Source organism: Parasteatoda tepidariorum, chromosome 6 (assembly GCF_043381705.1).
Source record: "Parasteatoda tepidariorum isolate YZ-2023 chromosome 6, CAS_Ptep_4.0, whole genome shotgun sequence".
In the NCBI taxonomy this organism is placed as follows: domain Eukaryota; kingdom Metazoa; phylum Arthropoda; class Arachnida; order Araneae; family Theridiidae; genus Parasteatoda; species Parasteatoda tepidariorum.
In genome coordinates this window covers 37,485,245-37,513,099 of record NC_092209.1, presented here as the reverse complement: position 1 = coordinate 37,513,099, position 27,855 = coordinate 37,485,245, and the positions used below count along the sequence as shown (strand labels likewise).

Here is a 27,855-nt window from a genome sequence, read left to right as displayed (position 1 = left end):
AACTCATTTAATCACTGGAATCACGTTATCCGAGCTTGGAACCGGCACCTGCAGGATCCGAAGATCCACACAAGGCCAGGAGTTGTTAACTCAAGATATGATAACTATAATTTTAAATAAAGAATCTTTGCTCTAAGATGAAATAATAATGTAATAAATAATTAAAATTTTGTAAAAAAAGAAATCCCCCCCCCAAAAAAAAAATACAGATCTAAAAGATTTTAAAAAAAAAATTCTTTTATTTATTTTAGAATTACGGCTCTACAAATAGGAAATTTGTTTTATTTGGATATTAATTTCACGATTTCTTAAGTTATTTTGAAATTTCAAATCAATCTAAATTCAATTATTTGCAATTTCTGCTTGAAGACTTACCCTTTCGTCTTCAATTCCTGTGAGGTCATAAAATTCTTCTCTAGTAATCATAAAGGCAGCCAAATTGGCAGTATAGATGGCGAGAAAGACTACGGCGAACATTGCCCACACATTCGACATGAAGCGGGCAGTGTAACCCCTCGGGCAGTCCACGTTGACCGCTGCCCCAAACAGAATGGCCCACACTAGCCAATAAGTACGAAACAGCGAGAAACGGTGCTCTGCAAAATGACAACAAACATTTCATAAACAAGACATTATGGAGAAATCTGATAAAATAAGTTAGAAATTCATGGTGAAATTCGTAGTACTAAAGTTATTGATTGCGCCACCCTGGTGGCCGAGTGGTTCGCATGCCTGACTGTGGAGCCGCTGGTCGTGGGTTCGAATCCTGCTCAGGGCATGAATGTTTCGTTCTCTCTGTGTTCTATGTCCTTTCTCTTTTGTGTGTGATTATGTGAATGTGACCCGTCCTATAAACTGGTTTGTGGTTGTGTGACGTGGGCAACGCTGCTCCACCGTCGCGACTTCGCCACAGGTGCCCACTAGGTAACGTGAAGAGAGTAGCAGTTCTGGCATCTCCGTGGCCAATGGGACAACCCCCAAGTGCCCGCCATTAAAAATAATAAGTTATCGAGAAAATATTTTTCCTCATGGAATTTGACTATTTGGATTATTACTTATTTTTAATTTAAAAGGATAATGCAAGGAAATTGTTAATATTATGGAAAGAGATGTAGAACTAAAAGACATTAAAAAGAATAAAATAATTAACGAACTAATTATATACAGCAAACATTACTAACTAAGCAACACTACGAGCATGCATATCTATCAACGCGTCGTTCTTTATCAAAACTCAGCAAGCACGTAATTTTGATAAAATGCAGATGACTTGGTGTGTAGTTCAGCTGCTACCCATCACCAAGCTCTCGACCATGACTGATCTAATCCAATTTTCTCAAGATCTTTAGTACGTTTTCCTGATGGCAATCATGACAGTTTCAGCCAAAGGTATGAGCTCCGTTAAAATTGACAGGCTTCACCATCACTGGGGCAACAAGGAATTAAGAATAAATTGTAGCTTAGAGGATTCTTAAGCCCGTTTGTTACTTTCCGAAGGTTTTTGTTGTTGTACTTTTTGTTATTTAATTGAACATTTTATTTAAAGATACCAATTTATTTGCTGAATAAATAATTTTCCTTAGCGCTAAAATAGTTGCATGCATGAGCATTTAAATTTAACTCTGAGTTTTTACTACTGTATAACGTACAATAGTTTTGATAAACTATTATTTTAAAAATTTATCAAACAATTATCTCAACGTTTCATCCTAATGCATATAGTTATTTACTATTTGCAGTTAGCTAAAACCAATTCTAATTTTTTTTTCACTTTATGAAATGGAAAAAAGTTACTGGTAGTTTCCATTAAATGAATTTTCAATTTATCTGAAATTAAACTTGTGTTGCTTGATTTATCAACAAATTTACTCTAATCACTTTTTACAAATTTATAAAATGTTTATATTTGGTTTAATAGCCTTGGTAATTTAGTTAAAAAAAGAATTGTTATGAATTATTTCAAAAACTTTTGTTCATTTCAGTATACGAAGCTGATTCACCTAAAGCATCTTTATTAAGTATTCCATTAGCAAGATGATTTTTAGCTGAATAAATTTACGAAATGAGGCATAATTATATTAAAATTAAGTAAGTAAGATAAGATAAGATACGGTATACGTTCAAGGTATGGTCATGTATATGATAATAACATTAGAGCTATTGTGATGTTTTTAACCAATATGTATAGTTCGTTCACCAGGAGTTGGCACTTGGCTCCGCCGCCCCTGACGCATAGTTCATTTCAGAGCGGGAAAAAGAAGAGAAATATCTCCGCGCTTGAAATTGAGACAACCCTTAATGCGTGCCAAACACAAACAGTGACTTCTTTTTCAGTCATTTACTTCGCTTTATCATCTTCCATTGCTACTCTAGCTAAATAAATATATTTTAAATTTGAAAACTGTTGTTTTCCCAGCAAAATGTCTCAAAAAAGACAAACTATTCACTCAAAAGAGAGAAATATCATAAAAAATGGAGCGAAAGATCATCAAATTTATCAAATATTTAATGTTAAAAAAATGCAGATAAAGTTAGCGAAATAAATATCTTTGCCATACAGTCGCCAAATAGCAACCTTGTCCAGGATAGCTCACAACCTTCTCCCGAAAATAGCAAAATAATATCGTCACATACCACGTGATGAAGGCGGAGCCAAGTGCCAACTCCTGGTGAACGAGCTATAATTTTTTTTTATATGTGTGAAGATTCGTTTAAAAAATGGAATTTAGTGCCAAATTTTTTGACCCGCACATTATGCTCCTAATAAGGGCAAAACAATGACAAAAGGCTGGTAAAAAATATAAAAGTAAAAGCAATCAGTATTACTGTCAAAGAATAAAATTTAAAAAAAAAAGGGGGTGGAAAGGAGTAAAACAAAAAATGGCTCTAGTTTAAACCAACATTTCATTTCAGAATAAGCATTTCAAACGTTCATGAAACTTTTTTTCTTAGCATAAATAGTGAAATGTGTAGACAGAAGAATTGAGTACCTACCTCTGGGGGGTAACATTTTCATGTCATAGCCCGAGGGGCTCAGCCATTCGAAGAAGAAAATTGCTATCGCCGCAAATTGTATACTGATAAGAAGGATCATCAACCATGACGTTGTATCAAATGGTTCTAAAATAATATGTATACATTTTATTGCATTCATAACAATTTCGAGTTGATATATAGAATAAATTATCATTTCTAATACAATTTCTGAAGTAGAACTATAATAAGATTTAAACATAATTTAAAAATGCGAGTTTACGTATAACTATTTCTATTACTACGACGCACAGTAATACGAGATAAAATCATACTTATGATGTTATGCTATTTAACTTTAAAAAATCAAATTCTCATTTATGTGCAAATTCTCATAACTAGTGTGCATATGACAAAGATTTTTTTAAATTTTTTTTAGTTCACGTACCTCTTCTTTACTGAGCACCTCATCAATTTATATTTTTAGGTTTTACGAATCTCACCCCAATTTTGGACATTTTATGTTGTTTTTTAGACTTAATTTCAGGATTAATAATTCCATTATGACATTATAATAAATATTGATAAAAATGCATAGCTAGTATTTTCAATGGGTCTTGAGTATTTATGTGGGTCCTACGCTATACATGAAACAAATAAAAAATAGCAGTAAGAAATAAATAATTTTTTATTTAATTTAACCAAGATCTGTGCAAAGCAAAACTAAATGGATGGAAGGAGGCAAAGGGACAAGGGTGTCTGGAAAAAGAGACTCGAGGCCTTATGTGCCAGCTGGTGCCAAAAGGATAGATGGGTAGGTTAGATGAGGGCAGCTGTTTTCTTTATTTCAAGTCCATTTTTATATTAAATTTAGTTTTTCTATATTTTTATTTCATACATAGCAGTTTCGAAAAAGTTTATTTCCATAAATACAGTGCGCAAAATGAAATCAATTTTGGCGTGATTGTTTCGCGAATCTGTGTTAATGGCATCTTTTATGAGCCTAAACTCTTCCAGAAGAAGTGTAGAAAACGATGTAAAAAGAATAAAAAATTTAAACAATGACCTTGTTTTTGACTTTATAATACCTTTTTAAACTTTAACATGAAAATTTCCGCTCAAAAATTTAGCGAGAATCAGGTAGTGGTACGCGAGAATTTTTTTTAAAAAAATTGATACTATGAAGAAAGATCATAACAAGATTTTAAGTTATTCCTTAGATAATAAACTGTCATTTAATAGAAAACAGTATTTAACGTGATCTCAACTACAATTTTATGTCAATAGTAAATTGAAATATATTCCAATATTTTTTTGCATCACTCTTTTATTCCAAACAGTAAATACCTATCGCCAAACGAGCGCTAAATCCATGTCAAAATGACTAATTCCTTACCTTGTTAGGCGTCGCCGACAGAAAATTCCAAGGGAGAAATAAATAAGGACTTTCTTGTCATGAATCGACGCCATGGAGTTTCGCCAAACAATGACGATTATAATGAATTAATCCTAGGGAATGTGAAAAGCCGGGAAAAGATAGTGAATTGGTCTCTCACCTAGGAAGGCTTTGGGCGAAATAATTCCAGTCTTTTTGGCGACAACTATTGCGATTCCTGTCTCCATGAATGGAACCGTGAAATCGACTGCTTTTTGTCGTTCTGAATTGATCTTAATAGAAGTAACTACCATGTCGGCATTTCCGTCCAAGATTTCCTTAATCAATCCGTTCCATGTGTTGTTCTGTGAATGGAGAGAAAGTCTTATTTAGTTAATTAAAATGATTTCTTTTCTCAGCATGAAGCCTTTGAACGAAATATAGAGAAGATTATGTTCAAATTGTATGGCAATTAATTTAAACGACGGCTTATAATTAAGAGAATTTTTGAATGGTGATTTTAAAACTTAATCTTGTTGATCTTCTGCAATGAAATTTCGTTCCTTGTTATTCAATGAAAAAGAAATGAATGCTTAACAGGAAAGATTGGTTACAGTTTGAAATGAAAACCCTTGGAGAATTCAGTCAATATGGCATTCAATTTTTTGTTAATTATATATTTTTATTTTTCATAGAAATTTATTATTTAGTTAGAATATGTTTTTAATTTTATTTTTAATTACTAAAAATTTCAAGCAGCAAATGGTAGAACCTGGGTAAAAAAAAAACTTAATTTTCTTTGCTACACGAAGTATTTTCAGTGAGGGGCAATAAGAATATCTGAAGTCAACAATTTAAATAAAGATGTGAGAAATTTAAATAAAAACCTAACAAATTTTAAAGTTACGCATGTTAGCACAAACAGTACTTCATCAGGGGACACGCGGGTATACTAATATGCTGGTACCTTTCTGTAGTCTCTGGTTAAACCAAAACTGACTACGCTCCGAGGCCCCATAATGAAACAAAATAGGAATACAATACAATACCTCAAAATAAAATTGAATATCCAAAGAAACACAATTTAAAACAAAAATATTTTAATTGAAAAGTTCACTGAAAGTAACAAGTCTACATATAAAATCAACAAGGAGAAAGTTACAGTTAAAATAACCAAAAAATATTAATTTGCCAGATCTTTAAGACAATTAAGTGAAATTAAAAATTCCAGTGCTGCCCTCTTTGGAAATTGGTTTTTAGCTTTTTATAGCACTTTTTCATTTTGACTTATTTTACTTAAATTCTGGTCTTCATTTTTGTTTAATTCAATTTTCTTATTTGTATTAGATAACTGAAACCAACGTATGACTATTCAACTATGGTGGCCATTTTAATTTTGTTGGTGTTCTATGTTTGAGAGACGTCTTTGTAGCATCTGTTGATTTCTTAACCAAGACATTGCACATTAATCTGTTCATTTGAAGTGGAATATGTTTGAGGTATGCTTACCTAGTTAAACATTTGTTTAATTATATTTCTAAAATAAACAATTTTTTTCTTACTTAACTCTAACTTTAATTAAAAATTGAATTTGTAATAGAAGATCGTTTTTAAGTACGCCTGTGAATTTTTTTCCTTCGATTCAGATAATTTGTGACATTAGGAATGAGATGATTTGAATGATGAATGTGATGACATCAGTTAAGAAAAAAAAGTATATAGAGCATTATGGAATACTGAGGCAATTAAAAAAAATTTATCGATCGGTTACATTTAATATTTTAAGTATTCTACCATCCTGGGAAGGATAACACCGCCTGCTAGATTGCTTTTTTAAAAAAAAAATTTTTTTTGAAAAATTGGCAAAGGGCTGCATTTTTTGGTGACTTTTCGCTTGTAAAATTTTCCCCCAAAAGTGCTGAACTTTTAATATTACATCAAAAATTACCAAATATTTTAAAGGAATGAAATTTTTTTTTACCTCAAAGACTCCCCATATTCCATCCTCTACACGATACAGATCATAACTGAATCTCAAATCATTGGCAAACTTTTGCAGCAGGTCAATGCAGAAACCGGAACAGCACATAAAATAATTAGAGTTACGCATGGCCATCGTAATGTTAGCCCTAAAATGAAAAAGAAACGCATGTAAGAATCAAGAAGGAGAAAAAAAATATTAAAATCTGAATGAAGCAAGTCTTGATTTTGGCTTTCAATGATTTAGACATATCACAGCAAAATATTTTACTTTTGAGCACCAAGTTTCAAAACGAGCCCTATTTATTTTCAGAGGTTCTATGAAAATTACATTCAATCTGATATCAGAACACTGTAAAAAATAGATACTCAAATATCACGAAACTTTTTTCGTTTTTGACGAAACCGTTTCGTGAAAAAAAAATTTCGAAAAAATTCGAGAAATTTTTTTTTTGTCAAAGTTACTAAATAACCATGATTGCTTCCTAAAGGATGCGAAGTTCGTCAAAATTAAAGAAATATTTCATCTTTCATATATATGAAAATTCACGTTTTGTCACAAATCACGCGATTTCGTGACAAATAAACGGTACTCAACATAAACGAAATACAGGTCAAAGATTCCTGGTTGAGAGTTATATTTCTGAGAGTGAATTTAAGTCAAAGGTCTTAGAGTTGCCTAATGAGAATCATAATTTTTAAGGTGGTTTTAATGACAAAAAATGTTTAGTCTAATAAAAAATGAAATTCATGTATTCCAAATAGAATCATTTTAATACGAGGTATTTTTTTAAGTTGATTTTTGTCGAAAACTAAAATTCAACAATACCTGACATAATTTATTGGTGAGTTGCATTTAAAAAAAATGTAAGAAACAACTTACAAACATTTTTAGCTTTTTAATATTTGTTTTGTGCTTCATACATTTAAAAAAAGTAAAAATATTAATTTAGTTTAAGGTTTCTTTTATTTTAAAAATAACATCGGTGCTTGTAGGTTATAGGGACCATAAAGCCAAGTTCCCTAACATATATTTTTATCCCCAGAATCTGGTTAAGCAGATCACCAGCGAACGATAATACACAAAAGTGTATCTAATACTACAATATCGAGATTATTAAAGACATAAATTCATATCAAATACGATATTATTATGAGTGGTGATAGATTTTATGTTTGTAACAAAAATAGTGAGCAATATTAAAATAATATAAATTAGTTAAAGTTGAAAGAAAAAGGACCAATATATTGTTAAATAACGATATTTTCTGACAATATATCGCGATATTAAAATTCGTACTTATGAATTATAGGGACCAACACATGGTCCCTATAGCCGATAAACACCAAAATATTATATTTAAATACGTTATTCAAATCTGAACAATTCGTTATTAATACGTTATTTTAACAGAGAATGGGTATAAACCTAAAAACTTTAAAAAAAAAAAAGCTGTTTCAAAACAAAGTAACTTTGGAAAAAACTGAATCAAACTGGATTTGAAACCATAAGACGAATTTAAAATGATTCATTTTTACTTTGGTAAAAAGAAAACTTTTACATGTTCAGTACACTAACATTCAATGAATTGACGTTTATTTGAATTGGGATAAAAAATTTTATTGTATTGTGAGTAAAAGGGATTACAAATGGGATTTTTCGGGGAAAAAATTGTGAAACTGAAAACCATATTTTAGCGGCAATAAAATACGGAATAAATACATAAATATTTTAAGAAATCTGTTTCTATTTAAATGTAAGAATGAATGTGTTTGTTTTTAAGTTTAATGATTACGGGAAAATTGGGAATTTAAAATATTAAAAAAACTCTTTATTTTTAATATTTTATCACATGTATAGCTGCTAGAAACCAATTATTAATGCATGAACAATATATATAGTAAAAAAAATTATTAAGCTATTAATTAATTCAATTACTTTTAAAAATGTTCTGCGCAAACATTTTTTTCAAGCAATTTAAATTTTTTATATATTTTTTGACCATGGAAAAGGTTTACAATAAATGTTTCATGAAATAAATTAAACAGAAAATTGTATGATAACAATTGTATAAAAATTTTATAAAAATTCAAAGTTTTTATTTTTTAATTTTTAACGGTGTAAAAGTATTTATTTAGAATCATTTCAAGCAACAATTATTCTATATCATATTCGTGAGAAATTTTATTAAACTAATTAAAATCGTTTTTAAAGATTTGTAGTGCAAGGGATTTGGACTTTTTTAATTAGATAAAATTATAATTATATTTTGATTAGTATCTTCAGCTTTTTCTAATATTTTCTATTGAAACTTGTTACATTGGTTATGCTATATATGCGTAGTTGGCACACCGAAAATGTACTATTTCATCTTTACAATTATTTTTTACTTCAGTTTATTAAAAAATTCATGAAACTTATATTTTTGGTGTAAATCGAAAATGCTTTTCAACTTTGTATTGTTCTTTATTATTTCGAATAATCTTACCTTTTTCTAGGGAGTAATGTTAGTACTTATTGTACTTATGATTAAAAACTTCATTCGCTTCAGAAAAATAAAATTTGGAAATAATGGTCGGCATGTTTCCAGCGCCCATTTTCGCGACTTGCCAGACGTGAGTCAGAAGAAACAAAAGTGACTTGAAATATAAGTTCTATTTAAAAATTATTAACTTTTGTGCTATTATTAAATTGTACCACAACACAGAAAATTCCTAAAATTGAAAAAAAAAATTCCTCAGAACCTTTTGTGAGCTATTTGTACCCTTTAATATTTTTTTCACTTTAAGACAATTTAAATAATAAGTCTGAAAGATTAAGCAAGGAATTAAAAAAATAACTTGAATTTCTTTTGAAATTTATTTATTTCCGTATTATTTTGAAATTTATTTTCTCTTTTGCGCAGAGCAAAAATTAAGTTATTCTCGAGAGTTCTAGTGTTAATTCTATTACATGAAATTTGCAACAGTTCACTTTGAAACATTGAACAGACATTTCTGAAAATGTAGAGATTGTTATTGCAGGATAATACGTGTTTTTCTTATTTGTTTTTAATTTTTCATCATACAATAAAAGAAATATTTTACTTCTATGCTTGCTATTTATGCTTAAACATTGAACCGATTTCCCAAACAGTGTAAAAATTACTATAAAAGTGGTAATGCATATTTTTATCGTTTTTATCATTACGACGATGATTTTCACGTATAATTAAAAAAATGATTTGCCATTTATGTTTACTATTAATGGTTCAGCATTGAACGGATTTCTCCGAGAGTGTAGAGATTATTATTGCAGTGTTAATACATATTTACATTGTTAATTTTTTTTTTTTTGTTTAAGGATCATTTCCGCGTATAGTAAAAAAGAATAATTTTATTCTATATTTACTGTTAATGATTTAACAATCAATCTATTTTCTTGAAAGTATAAGAAATTATGATTGCAGGAGTAATGCATATTATTAATATTATTATTTTTATTTCGTGGATTGCTTCCGCATAAAATAAATGAAATATTTATTTCCTTTGCTTACAATTTATGGTTCATCGTTGAACTGATTTTCCCGAGAGTGTAAAATTTTTTTATTGCAGTGGAAATGCATAATTTTTTGCTTTGCTTGTTATATTTTTTTTTTGAGGATTGTTTCCGCGTAAAGCAAATGAAATATTTTTTCCTTTGCTTACAGTTTATGGTTCATCGTTGAACTGATTTTCCCGGAGTGTAAAATTTTTTTATTGCAGTGGAAATACATAATTTTTTGCTTTGCTTGTTATATCTTTATTTTGAGGATTGTTTCCGCATAAAGTAAATGAAATATTATTTTCCTTTGCTTCAAATTTATGGTTCATTGTTGAACCGATTTTCTTGAGAGAGTACAAATTTTTACTGCAGAGGAAATATATATATATTTATTGCTTTGTTTGTTATGTCTTTATTTTGAGAATTGTTTCCATCTAAAATAAATGAAATATTTTTTCTTTTGCTTACAATTAATGGTTCATCGTTGAACAGATTTTTCGAGAGTGCAAAATATTATTATTGCATTAGTATTTTTTTTTAATTTGAAAGATTATTTTTGAGTGAAATAAGATAAATACTTCCTTTCTTTGTTTAATGAAAATTTACAAACTTTTAATTACTCTCTGCAGATAAACGGCGACGTAAGAAATCAGTTATATTTATGTAATACGAAATGTAATACGAACATAAGATAAGAAATGATAGAAATGACGTTAAGATAAGAAATGTAATAAGAATATGCAGTAAGAAATCAGTTTTATTTATTCATATATTTTTTTAGCATTCAGAATTATATGGAAGAAAAATCATACCCCTCTATAGCTGATCTGGGAGCCACCCTGCAACGCACAGCTCTGCTTGTCTCACACTCCCCCGTCTCATTATCTGGAGGAACTAGATTCACATAAGGAGGTTCTTCCATGAACGTGATCTTCATGTTGAATTTCTCTGGAACTCCCGGTGGAGGAACTGGTGAATCTCCAGGCCACACAATGTCCTTAATGTCCAATCCATCTTCCGTCCATACACCGATCTGAAAATGAATTAGTTATGAATCTGTTTTGGATTGCAATGCTCCCACTAAAGTAATTACTGTGGGAAACTGAAATCGCGAAACTTGATGGTGGAGTTTTTTGTAAAGTCTAAAAACTACCATTTCAGTTGATGTTTACGCACGATTAATATTGCATAAACATCGTGCGGCAGTTTAAATTTTCAGGACGTCTTATTTTTTGGGTTTTTTTAAAAAAAATTTATTCATGTAACACTTTCCGGTATGGTAAAGTTGAATAAAGATTTTAGTCAGACAGCGCATAAGAAACTGTAATCGTAGATTGTGCGTTCTAAGTAAAGATATATATTTTAGATTTATGTTGCTTAAAAATAGTGATTCTATAAAAGATTGGACGTTAAGATGCAAATTATTTAACATTTCTTTAACATAGTTACAAGATAACTATGTTTTAAACAAATGGTTCTAGATTAGGCGCGCTACTTTGGAAAGGGATATTCTAAAAGGAATTAATTTTTTTATCAGTTTAGATTCATAAGTTTCAGTTTAGATTCAAAATTCACCCAATGATTCTATAAGACATTGGACGTTAAGAAACAAATAGTTTACTATTTCTACAAGTTGACTATGTTTAAAACAAATGATTCTAGACTGGTCGTGCTACTTTGGAAAGGGATATTCTAAAAGGAATAATTTTTTTTTCACTTTAGATTCATAAATTTCAGTTTAGATTCAAAATTCACCCAATGATTCTATAAGACATTGGACGTTAAGAAACAAATAGTTTACTATTTCTACAAGTTAACTATGTTTAAAACAAATGATTCTAGACTGGTCGTGCTACTTTGGAAAGGGATATTCTAAAAGGAATTAATTTTCTTATCAGTTTAGATTCATAAATTTCAGTTTAGATTCAAATTTCACCCAATGATTCTATAAGACATTGGACGTTAAGAAACAAATAGTTTAACAATTCTACAAGCTAATTAAGTTTAAAATAAACGATTCTAGACTGGGAGCTCTATTTTGGAAAGGGTTATTCTTTATAAAATTCGTGTTTTTATCACTTTAGATTCATAAATTTTAATTTAGATTCGAAATTCAAAGGTTTGGGTATAATTTGAGTTATTTGATGAACAAATAAGGTGTGTACAAAACGCTTTCCAAAAATTCATACTTTCAAAAGGATTCTAACGATAATTAATCTGCTTTTTATGCAGCATTTATGAATCTTCAAATTTAAAATATGATTTTCCTGAAACAATTATTTGTAACCTCATCTTCTTTATACTACTTTCAAATCCAAGCATGGTTTCCTAATTTTTTTTAATGAAATGATATGTAATAATTTTATTTGCAATGCAGAGTTTGAAATTTTTAATACATATACTTTTTTTAAATTTGTCTATAAGCTTTAAAATTTCATGTTTTAACGCAAAAATGGGCAAAAGGTAATATCGGAAAAAAGAAAAGTATGGGATGATATATGAAGTAAAAAGAAGAAAAAAAACGAGCTTTCATTGAATGGCAGTCAGCTGGTCTCCGTTTCAAATGAACCTGCTGATGAAGGCATTGATGACAGTGGTTCTCTGAATGCGTAGAACACAGAACAATGAGTTCAGATAGTCAAATTATATGTCAAATAGATATCAATAGTTACAGATTTTATTTGTTTGTAGAAAAAATGTCTCTTTTGACATAATACGATAGAGTATAACAGTAAATTTCTGTAGTTTTGGAGAACAGACATTTTCTGTAGGAAAGTCAGAGAATTATTAAGTTTCCTAGCAAAAAATATTTTACAGTGTAGATTTATAAATTGTAGAGTAGTATTTAAAAATATAAATTTTTTTGAAGTTAGAAATTGCATTAATTCTATTTTATTAATAACAATATTGAAATATTCAAAAGGAATAGTATTTATGAAGATCATCTAGACAAGTAAGTTTTTCACGGCCAATAAAATCGAACAAAGCATAATTTGATTTATTGAAAGAGATGCAATGTCATTTCAGCATCTTCTCAAAATAAAAACCACTGTAATTATAGCACTTGCCATATTGTGTGAAATTATTTAGTAGTTCTGTATGATAGGTGTCTAGGAAATATAGAGGATGGACGTGGATTGAACATGCTTTAAAAATACCTACCGGATTCCTTTACCTTGAGACTAGAGGAAAAGGTAAAAACGTGGAAGACCTAAACTTACATGGTGAAGAATCGTTGACATTTGGATGATCTAGTTGGAACTTAGCAAGGCGTCTTTGTACCGTAGAGGAAAGGGAACGAAACTCAAAGCATTATGCAAAACTGATTTGCGTAATAAAAGTTATTGTAATGATGACGATGAATATGCCTTTTGGGAAACAAATAATTATACATGTTAAAAATTTGGCTGTTTTTAAAAGGGATTTTTACGTATTTATTATAGAAAGTTTAAATATAGAGTACTCCAAAATATATATATTCAGATTATGGAGGAAAGAATAAGAAGAGTATATGCAATACTTCAAATAGGGGATCGAATGTCATTGAAGTCATCAAAATTTTAGGCAAAAAAGTATTTCATAGGTGAGAAGTATTTTCAATGCAAATGTAGGCTCTGAAAGTTTTAAGTGATAGAATTGTCACGATCGAATTATGTCCTATAGCATCTAGTCTTTACCTCCTGCTACAAAAGCTACAAATTACTAATTCAAATCATTAAGAAATTTTGCTTATAATAAAAGTGAGAACAAAAAAAACCCTATCGTCTTAAGAATTTTGCTCCCTACAGTATGTAACTTACAAAATATTTTCAGTATTTATTCGATCAGTAATTGGAATCCATAGTCCACCTTGTAAACAATTTAAAAGCCGAGTTTTTTTTACTGGGCAATGTTAAGGGAACAAAAATTGTTTTTCTTTAATATATAATTAGTTAAAATAAAAAAAAATCATCAAACAACTAGACAAAAACAAGAAAAGTATTTATTAATACATTTAATAGTATCCTTGGAAAGGCTAGACTGAATAGCTTTGCTTACAAGAAATCTTCAATCTCATACATATGAGAACATCTGTTTAACTGTAGCGAGAATCGACCTTTCCCTTGAAGTATATAATGAAAGGAGAATAAGAGCTCACCTTTTCCCAGAATCCCATGTTGTTAAGGTTCATAACTTCCAGTTCAACATACTTGAGGGTTCCGTCTAGATTGAATTCTAAATCAGCCTTCCCCCCTTTCTCCTTTATGCTCACATTACGCAAGTATCTATGAAAATCAGAGAGAAAGAGGCATTCATCAGGACAATATAGCCATGGAATTGATAGTTTCGATGTTAAATCTATAAATTATTTTATCGTAATATTGCTACTGTGTTATGATAAAAACTAATATAAAATTTTAAAAAAAAGTTGTTAATTTTATGATCTAAAAACAGGCATGATTTGTAGTTTCAATATTTTTATTTATTATTATCTAGAAATTGAATCTTTTTCGTTAAAAATATTGTATTAAAACCAGTCAAAAGGAGAGATATAGACAGTTGTAAATGTAAATTAGCCATGGATTTCATAGTTTCATGTTCAATCTACAAATTGTTTTCCCTTAAAATAGGTAATATATTATTAAAAATGTTAATAAGTTTTAAAAAACAAAGTTGTTTACTAAACGCTTAACGATCAGGAAGTATTTCATGTTCATTTCTCACAAGGTATAACTACATTGTTTAGTTACAATAATTAATCATGATAATTAATTATAAATTAATTATGATAATTAATTAAAATAATGATTATATATTTAATTACTATTAAATTAAATATTTCAATGAAAAAGTTTGATAAAGTAATAAATAAATTTAGTCATCATTGGCCTGGTATTGGACCCAATGATGAAAAGTCCCATACCGCTGTTACGGCGGTATTGTTCCGTTAAGAGTTAAATGATAAAAAAATGCTCATGCTTTTTACTTCAACTATTTTTATTGATCATCATATAGAAATTGAACCTTATCTGATAAAAAAAAACATTGTATATGTCAAAAACAATGAGAGAGAGAGAGAGAGAGAGAGAGAGAAAACTGTATTGATTACTACAATACAATCATGTGTTGACTAGTTACATGATAAATCTATAATTTATTTTACCATGATAGCTGATATATATAAAATTAGAAAAGAAAAGTAAAATGTATTAAGAGCTAATGTTTTTTTGGGGGGAGGGGGAGTTAGTGTTTTGAATGATTATGTAACTTTTTCTGAAAAAAATAGTGTTATTATTAAAATTAAACAATCGATTTGAGCGTTTGCATTATTGTCACAGGAGTTCTCAAATTGTAGAACAAAAGCATTTATGTGCCTTTTAATAATACTGGGTGTCCCTAAAGTACCCAAAGATTTCAAAAACCAGTTAATGGGAAATAGAAATAAATGTGCGATCTGTTACGTTTTGATCAAGAAACCAGTAGTAATTCACAATGTGTTTCAAAATTAGATACAAAGTTTGACAACAGATGGTGCTACATATTGAAAAATATGTTAAAATAATATTTTCTAATTATGATGAAAGCGCTTCTGAATATTAAAAAAAAGAGTATTTTTTTCTTAGAAATGCTAATGGTATAAATTAGGCATATTAGTTACTTGTCATTTTTCAATAACATTTCTGAATTCTTTTTTACAATGTAAAATAATAATGATAAAGTTATGAATTAATATTTACCGTTATCATACATCATATATTATGTAAAAAAAAACAACTTAATTAATGACAAATCTATATTTATTTTATTTGATTTATTGATAAACACAATAATAATAATGAAAAGAAATCAGATCACCTTTGAACAAAAATTTTATTCATTTTATTGTAATGATAATGGATTTGTTTTATATTTAGAAAAGGATGATTTTTTGAATTTTTGCCCAAAAAATGATTTTAAAATATACTTTAAAAATGGAAATATGCGAGTTTTATTCGAGCAGCTAAAAGGATATTTAACAAAAAATATATTAAATCTTCTATTCAAAATACGTTTTAGAATTTTTCTCTATTGCATTAAACTCTTTTCGTAATTCACTTTGCTATAAAGTAATTAGAGAGTTTTCAACTTGGAACAAATTGCTTGCATTAATTGTGCAAACGTAAGAGGGAAAACAAAAATAGCATTATATTAAACTGAAGGAGTAGCTCTTTTTAAACGAAGAAGCTTCTAAGCTACCTGTTGAGCTGAATGACTGCAAAAATTCTTTCCGTGCCATAATAGTTGACATGGCAACGATGGCAAGGAATGGTATCCATGGCAACTGCCTGTAAATTATCTTATGCAAAGAAGATTTACTCATATTCTTTATCAAAATCGTTTTAAAAGAAGGATAAACGTGTTTGAATCTTATTTTCGTGTAATCAAATTTAAACCAAAAGAAGATAGTTTTATAAAACAACAATAGATTTATTAGCATTCAATAGAGCTCACAATGAAGATTTTTTTAAAATTCATCATATAAAACTGCTTAGAACACTTTCAGTGCATAAATTTAAATTGCATGCATCATTTGGTTTTGAATTTAGTATTTTTAACATAGGTGTTTTCTGGAAAATTGCAATAAAAACGTTCTTTTAAAAATAATAACATCGCTAAAACGTATTTTATCTAAGTTTCTTTTTTCGATGCACCACATTTTTCTTCTTCGTTTGCAAAGGTAGTTTAATGCTTTTAGTTCTTTTACGTTACATCACAAAGGTGAATTGAGTTAAGTGCATAAATTTAATAATTGTGTTCTAGCATTTAAACTGCCAAAGAAGCTTTCAATGCTAAAACTGCAATTTAATATAGTACCACCTTTTTGCTTCATTACATATTTAAACAATAAATTTTTGAGGAAGTTATCGAAAGTAAAATACTCTAATCATGTATTAAATTCGTTCTATTTTATATGATATAAACTTTGAACACTTAAGCACTATTATTGTTTTGTAATTTTATACTGAATTGAATTTGACGAAATTTTTTCATATTGCCATGACGTAAAACTTTTGTGGAGCAATCTATTTATTATACATATATATATCTATATCTATATCTATATCTATATATATATATATACACTGGTGTGCAAAACTTAAGCAGCAAGTGCGTTTTTTGTAAAAAATCTACAAGAAATCATCCGATTGACATGAAATTTGAATATGATGTACATTATTTTGTACTTAAACGATGGTAAAAGAATAATGGCGCAGAAATGAATATAAAGCTTAAAGTAGGGTATGGAACAAAAAAAGGCTTTTTTTGACATATAGTGGCGTTACACATGATTGCCTGAAGAAACGTAAGTATAACTGGCAGATGTTCCCTAGTATGGGATATGCCCTCCCCTTACTGTGATTGTTGCTTGGCATCGTCTCTCCATGCTAAGCACCAGATTATCCAGGAGTTCTTGGGGTAAACGTTTCCATTCCTCCTTTAACGCATCTTTCAGCTGATGGGTGCTACCAGAAGGATACTGTCGTGTCGTAAGACGTCTCCCTAGTGCATCCCACACATGCTCTATGGGATTTAGATCTGGAGAGTAAGCTGGCCAATCCATTCGAGTGATATCTTCACTTTCCAGTAGCTTTTGAACATTAGCAATACGGTGTGGCCGGACATTGTCATCCATAAAAATGAAGTCTGGTCCAATGGCCCTTCGGAACAGACGCACATAGGGTAGGATTACCTCATTGCAGTAGCGGTCTCCAGTTGCAGAACCTCGGTCGAAGATCTGAAGCTCAGTCCGCCCGTTCAACATAATGCCTCCCCAGACGACAACTCCAGGACCACCGTAACGATCTCTTTCCGCGATGTTATTGGGATGAAATCGAGCTCCAACCTCTCTCCAGATCAACTGACGTTGAGAATCGCTTGTAGCACTAAAACGACTCTCATCTGTGAAGAGGACGCGACTCCATTGATGAGGTGTCCAGGTTTCGTGTTCTCTGCACCACTCTAAACGGTGCCGCCGATGGCTAACTTTTAAAGGTATGCAGCGTTCAGGACGTCTAGCAAATAAGCCACCTTTGTGGAGGCGTCTGGCCACTGTAAATCTTGATACTTGTCGTCCTGTGGCTGTGCACAGTTGCTGAGATATGGCGCTCGCTGACTGAAAACGGTTTCTTTTCGCCTGGAGGACAATGTAACGGTCATCTCTTGGTGTTGTTTTCCTTGGACGGCCACCACCAACCTTCCGAACAGCTGTACCAGTAGTTTTAAAGGCATTCCAAGCACGAGAAACAACACTTTTGTTGATCCCGAACTCTTCGGCGACACTGGTCACACTACGCCCCTCCTCAAGCTTCCCAATCATTCTTCCTCGAGTAAAGTCGTCTAAATGATTTCTTGAAGACATGTTTCACAAAACAAATCACTTGCACTTGCAGCGAATGTCTTTAACTACGGTGCTCTTCATCCTTTTATCACAGCTTTGACCTGCGCGCGCCGACCCACAAGGTTTACGTACACTTACATCACCTACGACGTTTTATTTCTAAAATTTGCATACAAATAATCTTTCTACTGAATTACGTGCATATTATACTGCAATTTCATGGCTATCTTATACTTTGTTGGGGAGCTGTGGCCGAAAAACCACTTGTTGCTTAAGTTTTGCACACCAGTGTATATATATATATATATATATATATATATATATATATATATATATATATATATATATATATATATATATATATCTGTGTGTGTTTATAGTAATAATTGCGCGTATAAATATAATTATTATTTTTATTTTATTACTATTATTATTGATATTTAACGTTTTTCTTTTCTCACCTAAATTATGGAGAGATATTGAATATTTTTGAGATATTTTTATATATTTTTGATATATTTTTGACTTGATAATTTCTTTTCACTTGAAAATTCATCTGGCTTGATATTTCTTTTATAATCTTCCTTCTTGATATTTTCTCGGCCAAAAACTACTAAAAGCCAAAAGGAAAAGTTTTTTATTCTCAGCTTAAAATAAATTCTTTTTAAGCCACTGACACACCATCTATAAGCGAAGAAAATAAAATTCGCTTGCAAAATAAAGTATTAAAAAGGAAAAAAAAAACATTCCAAAAACCATTCCAAATATATAAATATTTCTGTAACATAAAAGAAACTTTATTTGTCCATAAGGTTCACAAATTTTAAGCGCCTTTTTTGGGCAGTTAAGAGTCTTGTAACAAAAAATAGATAAATGGAAACTATACTAACTTAAAAAAGTGCTCGCCTTTGTTCCATTTTATATCACTATTCGAGGTGCAATTCAAATTGTGAGCCAGAGACATATTTACATTCTGAGGATCTTCTAGGAACTGTTCTAAGCCATGAACAAATATTTTGACTGATCGTTCTATTTCTTCCATCAAACGGTGCATCGTTGTATTAAAATGTATACCTGAAATTAAAAAAAAGCAAAAATAATCTCTTACTTGGGGTAACCATTATATCGGTCAGTCGATACCGTATAATATTACATACTGGCGTGGTGGCAATAATATTAATAAAAAACAAAGATTTTAAATAAATGCATCAAAAAAATATATTTCATACAAGGATGATTCTGTACACCGGTTGCAAGCTTTGAGCTGTGATAGAGTACATCATGCCGGATAGATCATAATACAGCAACCCACAACCTGGAATGTCGTCGTATGCTTTTAAGGATACTGGCTCTCTTAATAAATTGGCAGTTCATGCGCATTTGATGATTTTTTCAATGATGAAAAATGATTTTTAATCCAAATTATCTTAGTTTTCTGGCATGGATTTTGCGTTTTTCAATAGTTATGATCAATTAATTGATTCAGAAATAACTATTCATAGTAATTTAACAATTTTACGACTAACTTACTGAGTTCACCGAGTCCGTCAAATTAAGAAAATATAGCTGTTTCTTGTCCTGTTGGAATGCAGATTTCAACAATAATTGCTAGGATAACATAAATAGTAGATTTTCAACTAAAGATAATCCAAGTAAATACAACTATCTTCTTAAACGAGCATAGAAAGCCAATGTCGGTACAATGAATCTTAGCAGAATAACATTTACAATCATGGGCTACTATGCAATTCTCATTCCTTTTAAACCCCTCATAAACATTTCAATAAACAAAATATGTGCAACATAGTGAAGTGAATAGAAGTGATCACCCATTGAATCGGACCACCCATTGATCGGACCACCAATTGATCGGACCACCCATTACTTATCCATCGCCAGGAAACACGATATCTGAGGAGTCACTCACATTCAAGCTGTAATGGGCTAGTACCCCGTCGTGTTGGAAAGACATGCGTCCTGCGAAGTGTTCTGGAACATGGTTTAACAGTTCTGACTCAAAAATCGGGGTCCAGAGGTGTCTGTTGGAAAAACCAAGCGGTAAAATTGGCACGTGCCTGATAATCTGATGATTCCAGGAACCAAACTCTCATCGCCTGGTAGGAATGCATCTCTACCTTTCACAGCACTCACCACACCCTATAAACCTAACGGCTTTAGACAGTGCCCAACTGTCATTCAATCCTTTTGTTGATACGATGTACAATATCGTCCGTTACAGATCGCGTTCTTACACTCCTGCCACGTCCGGTATCATGCGTACAACTTGAAAAAGAACCCCTTTCGCAGAGCTGTTGGTGTATTCCTTAAAATTTCTTTGCATCAGGGACGCGTCTTGCTAGAAAACGCTCTCGGTACAATATCTTAGCTTCCCTTGCTCTATCGTTTACTGCTCTGTAAATGAACAGAATCTTGGGCTTCTCCTGATTTGAATAAGCATCCATATCATCGGTGATAAATAGAGCGAGTAAAACAGCTACTTAGAACAGCTTTTTTATAGTGATCTTTGGGCCATTTTTATGGCTGGGATGGATTGTTTGGCTAGCCGCCATAAGAAATCTGCTCGACTCTATACATATCACAATATGTATCTACTTTGCTCTATACATAAAATCGGCTCTATACCTACTTGCAAAATGCAAATTTGTAATTACTTATGAAGTATAATAATTTCGAACTATGTAACATGTGAAGTTTTAAAATAAGCTTGACGTTATTAAAAACAATCATTTCATTAAATAATATAAAAAAAATTCTCTTGCTTCATATAATCAACAATGGTAAAAAATAATAGTATAGATTTTAAAAAAAATTCTTTTTTATTAAAACACTTTTTTTAATTTTGAGATAAATTATGTAAACAAATTGCACACAAATTCAAGGAAATTGTAAATAAATTCAGAAATGTTAAAGTAGAAACCTTTTGTTTTGGCCAATACTTTTTTAAATGCTTCAAACCTTACTAAAAGATATTTAAATTTGGGAAGAATGCAAAAATTATTCGCAAAAAATTATTTTTTTTAAAAAGAAATCATATTATAATGCCAACTATATTTAAATTAATGTATAGTAAATATATAATATAAACATTTTCTAGGTGTTTACGATATGATTTTTCTCTCGACACCAATGTTAGTTTAGCTACAGCTAATACTCACTATATTTACATTATGTGGGCATCCCTTTCTAAAATAAACCTAAAGGTGTCTCGTTACTCGAATAGATAACCTTAGGACAGATTTCATCCTAGGGGGCCAAAATCTGTCACTACCAATATCCTTGCCAAATCTATCACCAACAAATCTTTCCTGAAGTTTTCTCGGCTAGTTTTCAATTCAGATCATCAATCAAACGAAGTTATCATGCATATTAAATTGAAATATATAGATGTTTTAAAACTAAATGATGATGGATATTGAAAACTTCTTCGAAATGTTTTCTTTAAATATTCCAGAGGGATTGCGGCAAGCATATTAATTTATATATTTCTAGATATGCAGAGGTTAAATGTATAATTTTTTTATGATTTAAACTGTATTTTATTTTATTATATGATTTTGTATATTATTTATGTATATGATTTTTTTTAATTGAAATTTTTTTTCAAAGTTTTATTTGTTTTCTGAAGTCATACAATGTATGAATATTTTGTGTTAGGTGTTCTTTATTTCCGTCAGTACCAAAATATCTGTCCGTACCTTTGATTCCTATATCCGTACCTATATACCTATAGTACAATTCCGTCTGTACCTATATATATATATATATATATATATATATATATATATATATATATATATATATATATATATATATATATATATATATATATATATATATATATATATATATATATATATATATATATATATATATATATATATATATATATATATATATATATATATATATATATATATATATATATATATATATATATATATATATATATATATATATATATATATATATATATATATATATATATATATATATATATATATATATATATATATATATATATATATATATATATATATATATATATATATATATATATATATATATATATATATATATATATATATATATATATATATATATATATATATATATATATATATATATATATATATATATATATATATATATATATATATATATATATATATATATATATATATATATATATATATATATATATATATATATATATATATATATATATATATATATATATATATATATATATATATATATATATATATATATATATATATATATATATATATATATATATATATATATATATATATATATATATATATATATATATATATATATATATATATATATATATATATATATATATATATATATATATATATATATATATATATATATATATATATATATATATATATATATATATATATATATATATATATATATATANTATATATATATATTTTATTGTATTGATCGAATTGTTTAAACTAAGAGGTCTAAGTTTGGTATAGAAATATATTTTAAAATAGTTTTCTACCTTCCACCTCTTTTTTTTAAATGAATAAAAATGAGTTAAATATTTTTTTTTAAAAAAGAAATCTCTAATCCAACTTAACTTTCTAAACCTAATGGAATTTCTAAATCTGCATATATTGCATTAATATCTAGATTTGTTATCGGTCATGAAATGACAAAACCGATAAGAAAGATTCAAATTAATGTTAAATACAGGGTAATTCCTAAATAAGTATAGCGTCAATGCTCAAAATCAAGAACAATATAAGATATTATAAATTACCTTCAACAGAATTATATAGGATAATTTTAATTTTTGTTGGAGACAGTTGCAGATGTTCTACGTGTGACCTTTTAGTAACACGACACGCATCGAGTCGATAATCAATCTCCGCCCTAAAGCGAGTTAACGTATCTATCAAGTCCATCGATAGTGATCGATTCCGATTAGTTTTCACTGATAGCACAACATTAAAAGCAAACAAGCAAAGCGTTTGCTTTTGGGAAACAGAAAATCCCAAATTCATTGAGTATAGCGTGAATGATTCCGCTGAGATAAGTGTGTTCTGTGCAGTGTTTGGAAAAAAAAATGCTTGGCCCCTTTTTTCAAGAGCAAACTGTCACAGGAGCCACACTTTTGAATATGTTAACTCTTGGTTGATGCCACTGTTGCAGAATGACATTGAAAACCTTCATTTTCCAAGTAAATGGTGCACTACCATACTGGTCTGCCTACGTGTGAGATTACTTTGATGAATAGCTGTCTCACCGATGGATTGGACGGTCTGCGGAATACAACATATTTCTTACCCAATGGCCACCCAGAAGTCCTGACATAACCCCTAACACCTGTTATGCCTTTCTGTAGGGTTAAGAAAAGAACTATGTGTTTGTTCACCCGTTCGTGTTTATCTAGCAGAGTTGAAAAGCGTTTCACATCCATTATCAATGATTTTGATTCAGAAACCATAGCAAGAGTTTTTGCGGAAATGGATCATCCGCTAGATGTGTGACACAAATAAAACATCCCATACAGAGTATATAGTTTCACGCATCTGCAACTGTTCAAACAAAACTTTAAATAATGTGGTGGGTCAAGGGACAGAGAGCTCGTCTTTCAATGAAGGGAACCGGGGTTCTAATCCCAGCGATAGCTGGATTATACGAATTCCGCATCCGGCCGCACCGATCACAGCGTTAACTTAAAATATCCTAAATGCTGGACGGATCATGGGTTAGAGTCCCCTTTCCATCAGGGTAACCATGGTTGATTTTCGTGGTTTTCCTCTCCATGTAACGCAAATGCGAGTTAGTTCCACCAAAAAGTCCTCCACGAAGGCAAATTTCTCCCAATACTTGGTCCTGGAGTTTCCTTGTCTTCTTGATTTGGTTCAAAATTACAAGACTACGGAGTTGAACATTGGTAGTCGCAAACCCAAATTTAGGCAGGCAGTTCAACGATGGTTATAAAATAAAATAATTCCATACAATTCTGTAACAGGTAGTATATAATATCGAATATTATTTTTGATTTATAAATCACTGAAATTGTATACTTCCTTATAAACCATCCTGCACATTTAAATTTTTGAAAAAAATTTCCAAGTCTTGTTATATTATCAGTGTGACATATCTGCTTTGATAATAATAAAATATAGTTTTATAGAATGTGGTAAAATTTGGCAATTTTATCGTGGTATAAAAACCATTTATTCGGTTAAATTCACTTTTCCGTTTCGCATTTTTACTAAATACGTGTTAATATGAACTATAATTTTGAAAACCAGAATTTCCAGTAAACCGTTACGATGTGAGCAAAAAAAATTGCCAAATGAATGGGTTACGCACAGTACATTTTGGTTTTATTAACCAGAATTAAGTTGTACATTTATCAGAATTGTTATTACCAAACAGTACGGTAGTTGTTCCCGAAATTTTTTCCTCCGTGTTGTACATCATCATGAAAATCGGTTTGACGTTGAGCAAAATTATCGACACTTTGAACCAAAATATCACGCAAGTTTAAAGTATCGATGTGAAATCTTAATGAAATATAAAGTTGAACAACGTGTTTGCTTCAAATATCAAGGAATTTTTTAATCTATAATGTCAACTTGCCACCATATTAAGGTACCCACAAATTTGGCCAACGTGGTTTAAAATTTCCAATAGTGTAAAGTTATATTCAAAATTTATAAAATAAATGAACATTTAATTAGTATTTTTAAGTAATTTCATATTACATATTTATTTATAGTTTGACAAATAAACGTATGAAAATGAAAAAATTATCATTTAATTCTGAATCTCTTTAATCTTCGTTTCTTTTATTATGAAAATATCCTTTTTGATCGTTGCAATAAAAAAATAATCGAACTCCTAAAAAACTTTTTCTTCCTCTTAAAACGTCATATTTTCCAGTATAAGCAAAATTGATTGCGCTTGGATTTGACGTTTTTAACACAAAAAGAAGTTATTGTTATCTCATAATAAAATCTAAATAAACTTTAAACGGGTATTTATTTCTTTAAGAATAGTATTCTAAATGTTTTCTGCGAAAGGTTAGGAGATGGAATAAATTTATCGTGAACAGACACGAAATTTACATTCAATAAACCCAGATTTGCAAACTGCCAGAGGCTTAACCGCTTCAAAAAGATCCCAGGTTTTAGCAGCAGAATCGAATAATAAACAATTTCGTAAAAAAAAGGTGGAAAACCCAGGAATGATTTTCTTTTTTGAGTTTCTTGCAGAATGTATGCGAATGGAGCCTAGTTACAGCGGGAGAATCTGGCCAATGAAAAATAGATGACGTGCTCTATGCTGAGCACTGATTGGACGAATCTTCTAAAGCTATAAATCGGCAGAATTTTAACTGCATTACCTGGGAATAATGCTAGTCGGAAATTCAAGGCATATTATTATGCTTGACATTCTCTTTGAAATTTGCTCGGATGAAATTAATGTTTCTCTGGTATAGATATTTCGGAAATAAATAAATTTTAAAAAGTGAAATATCGTCGTTTAAACATGATTGTTTTATATAGTTTTTCAAAAATATACTGTATTTTAGGTTTTTGAAATTTTTTAAAATGTTTATTTAGGGGAGTCTGTTAACGTAATACTGACTATGATAAGTTTAACGTTGAGCACCTTTTTCACAAAAATAAATAAATAAATAAATAAATTTAAAAAAATAAATAAATAAAAAAATAAATACTGGAAGATTGAGCGTACTCTTTATGGAGATTGAGCGCTTTCCTTTGAAGATTGAACGCACAGTTTTCCATACAGTAAATTGAACACTTTACCAAGATATTTTTCGATCATTTAATAAAAAAAGATATTTATTGAATAGTTCTGTAAAAAAGCTGTACATTATTATCATTTGTTAAAAATATTTCATGAATTATTTCAAAAACATAACCTCAGTATACTCTTATGCATAAATAATGTACTGTAAGATTTTCAAGATTTTAGTTTGTGCAATTATTAACCAATGAGGAAGCGGGGGAGGGTCATTTTATGACCCCCCGGTCCCATGCTATGTATAAGTTTTCCGCTCGTAGGGTAACTGTTTACCGGAAATTTTGGTTTTCAAAATTATAGTTCTTATTACTACACATTTAGTAAAAAAAATAATAAAAAGCGAATTTCTCCAAATAAATTTTTTTTTGCCATGCTCCAAGGTATTCTAATAAAATTACCAACTTTTATCGAATTTTATCACATAATTTAAAACCAAATATTATTGTGAATTTTACTGAAATCATTGCAAAGGTGCTTTGGTAAAAATTACCGAACTTTTGGGAGCTCCCATACAGCCAGAAATAATGCAAATTGTACCATATTTTGGTAGTTTTGACCATCCTCTTTTTTCAGTGCAATCCCCTTATCAGGTTCATTCCCAATTTTAAGTATAATGAAACAAATCAATTTTTAAGAAACAAAAGTACTAATTTATCCAATATATATTCTCCATCATTTTTTTAACTTCTTTCTTTCATTTTCTTTTTCTGTTTCAATTGTATGGTATGGTTTTACTTAAATAAAAGCCCCGGCAGATTTCACTTTAGTTTAAATTTGGTATGAAGATAGATGTTTAGCCTCCAGTTTGCATAGTGAAACAGATTTCTAAAATTTTAATTATTTCTTTAATTATTCCACTTTTTGTAGATTTTTTTCATGATTTTTGGGATACCGAAAACCATTATGTTTGAAAAAAGCACAGTAAAATTTTTATTTTTTTCCATCTTTGACTTCTGACCTTCCGACGTCGCTGGAAACTGTGAGAGCTTCGTCGCTGAAAGCAACAAAAGCATCACTGAGTGTTTGCCCAGCCACCATAATAATTCCGATCTTATTCCACTGCAACTTCCACTTGTTCTAGAAAGAGAATTGCAAAACTTGCTTGTGCTTTGATCAATTACCATTTAGTTTCAATCTTGTTCCCAGCGACTGTCACTTGTTCTTGAAAGAGATTTGAAAGACTTGCTCGTGCTTTGATCAACTACCATATAGTTCCGATCTTGTTCCTAGCGACTGTCCCTTGGCCTTGAAAAATGTTTGCAAGACTTGTTCTTTCAGGCAATACTTTGCACCAGGCATATAGGTAGCTGTGAAACGCAGGCACTATTCCCAGGTGACTGACTCTTGTGATACTGGAATACAAAACCTACACCATGTATGGAAAGTGCTAAAATTCGATAGCACTTACGTTGAGAAGTAACTGAAATATAGCTGTATATTTTGCAATCAATCTCTTCAAGGAATTATGTTTTGTGTCCTTTTATGAACAGTTATAAACATACTTTTCCGGGTGACTTTCGTGATTACAATCCCATCTGAATATATCTCTATCCAAACGATGCTCGAACAATAAACTAACGGAACCAAATGGAAAAAAACCAGATTCATGTATAAAAAAAAAAAAAAAAAAAAAACAGATCATTCCTGATTTACTTCATCTAATGATCGGATCATCACGTTCTAGGTCTCCATCTTAATGATTCGAAAGGGTGACTTTAAATATGGTAATTTGTTAGGCAACATACTTTCTTTGAATAAGTATACCTTTTTTTCGATGGACTCAGATTTCTGACT

At 29.9% G+C, this 27,855-nt stretch overlaps 1 protein-coding gene across 3 annotated transcripts in view; it reads right to left on the bottom strand.

The window, feature by feature from the left end:
• Window positions 1–27,855, bottom strand: part of LOC107446968 (glutamate receptor ionotropic, NMDA 2B) — a 114,099-nt gene that overhangs the window by 17,678 nt on the left and 68,566 nt on the right. For all 3 annotated transcript variants that reach the window (XM_016061759.3, XM_071182232.1, XM_071182233.1), the window contains 7 exons: window positions 19,101–19,284; window positions 13,990–14,116; window positions 10,664–10,884; window positions 6,330–6,477; window positions 4,530–4,713; window positions 2,995–3,120; window positions 376–596 (listed from right to left, as the gene is read on the bottom strand). In XM_016061759.3, the coding sequence (XP_015917245.1) occupies window positions 376–596; window positions 2,995–3,120; window positions 4,530–4,713; window positions 6,330–6,477; window positions 10,664–10,884; window positions 13,990–14,116; window positions 19,101–19,284 (1,211 nt within the window). The remainder of the gene's footprint in view (window positions 1–375; window positions 597–2,994; window positions 3,121–4,529; window positions 4,714–6,329; window positions 6,478–10,663; window positions 10,885–13,989; window positions 14,117–19,100; window positions 19,285–27,855) is intronic.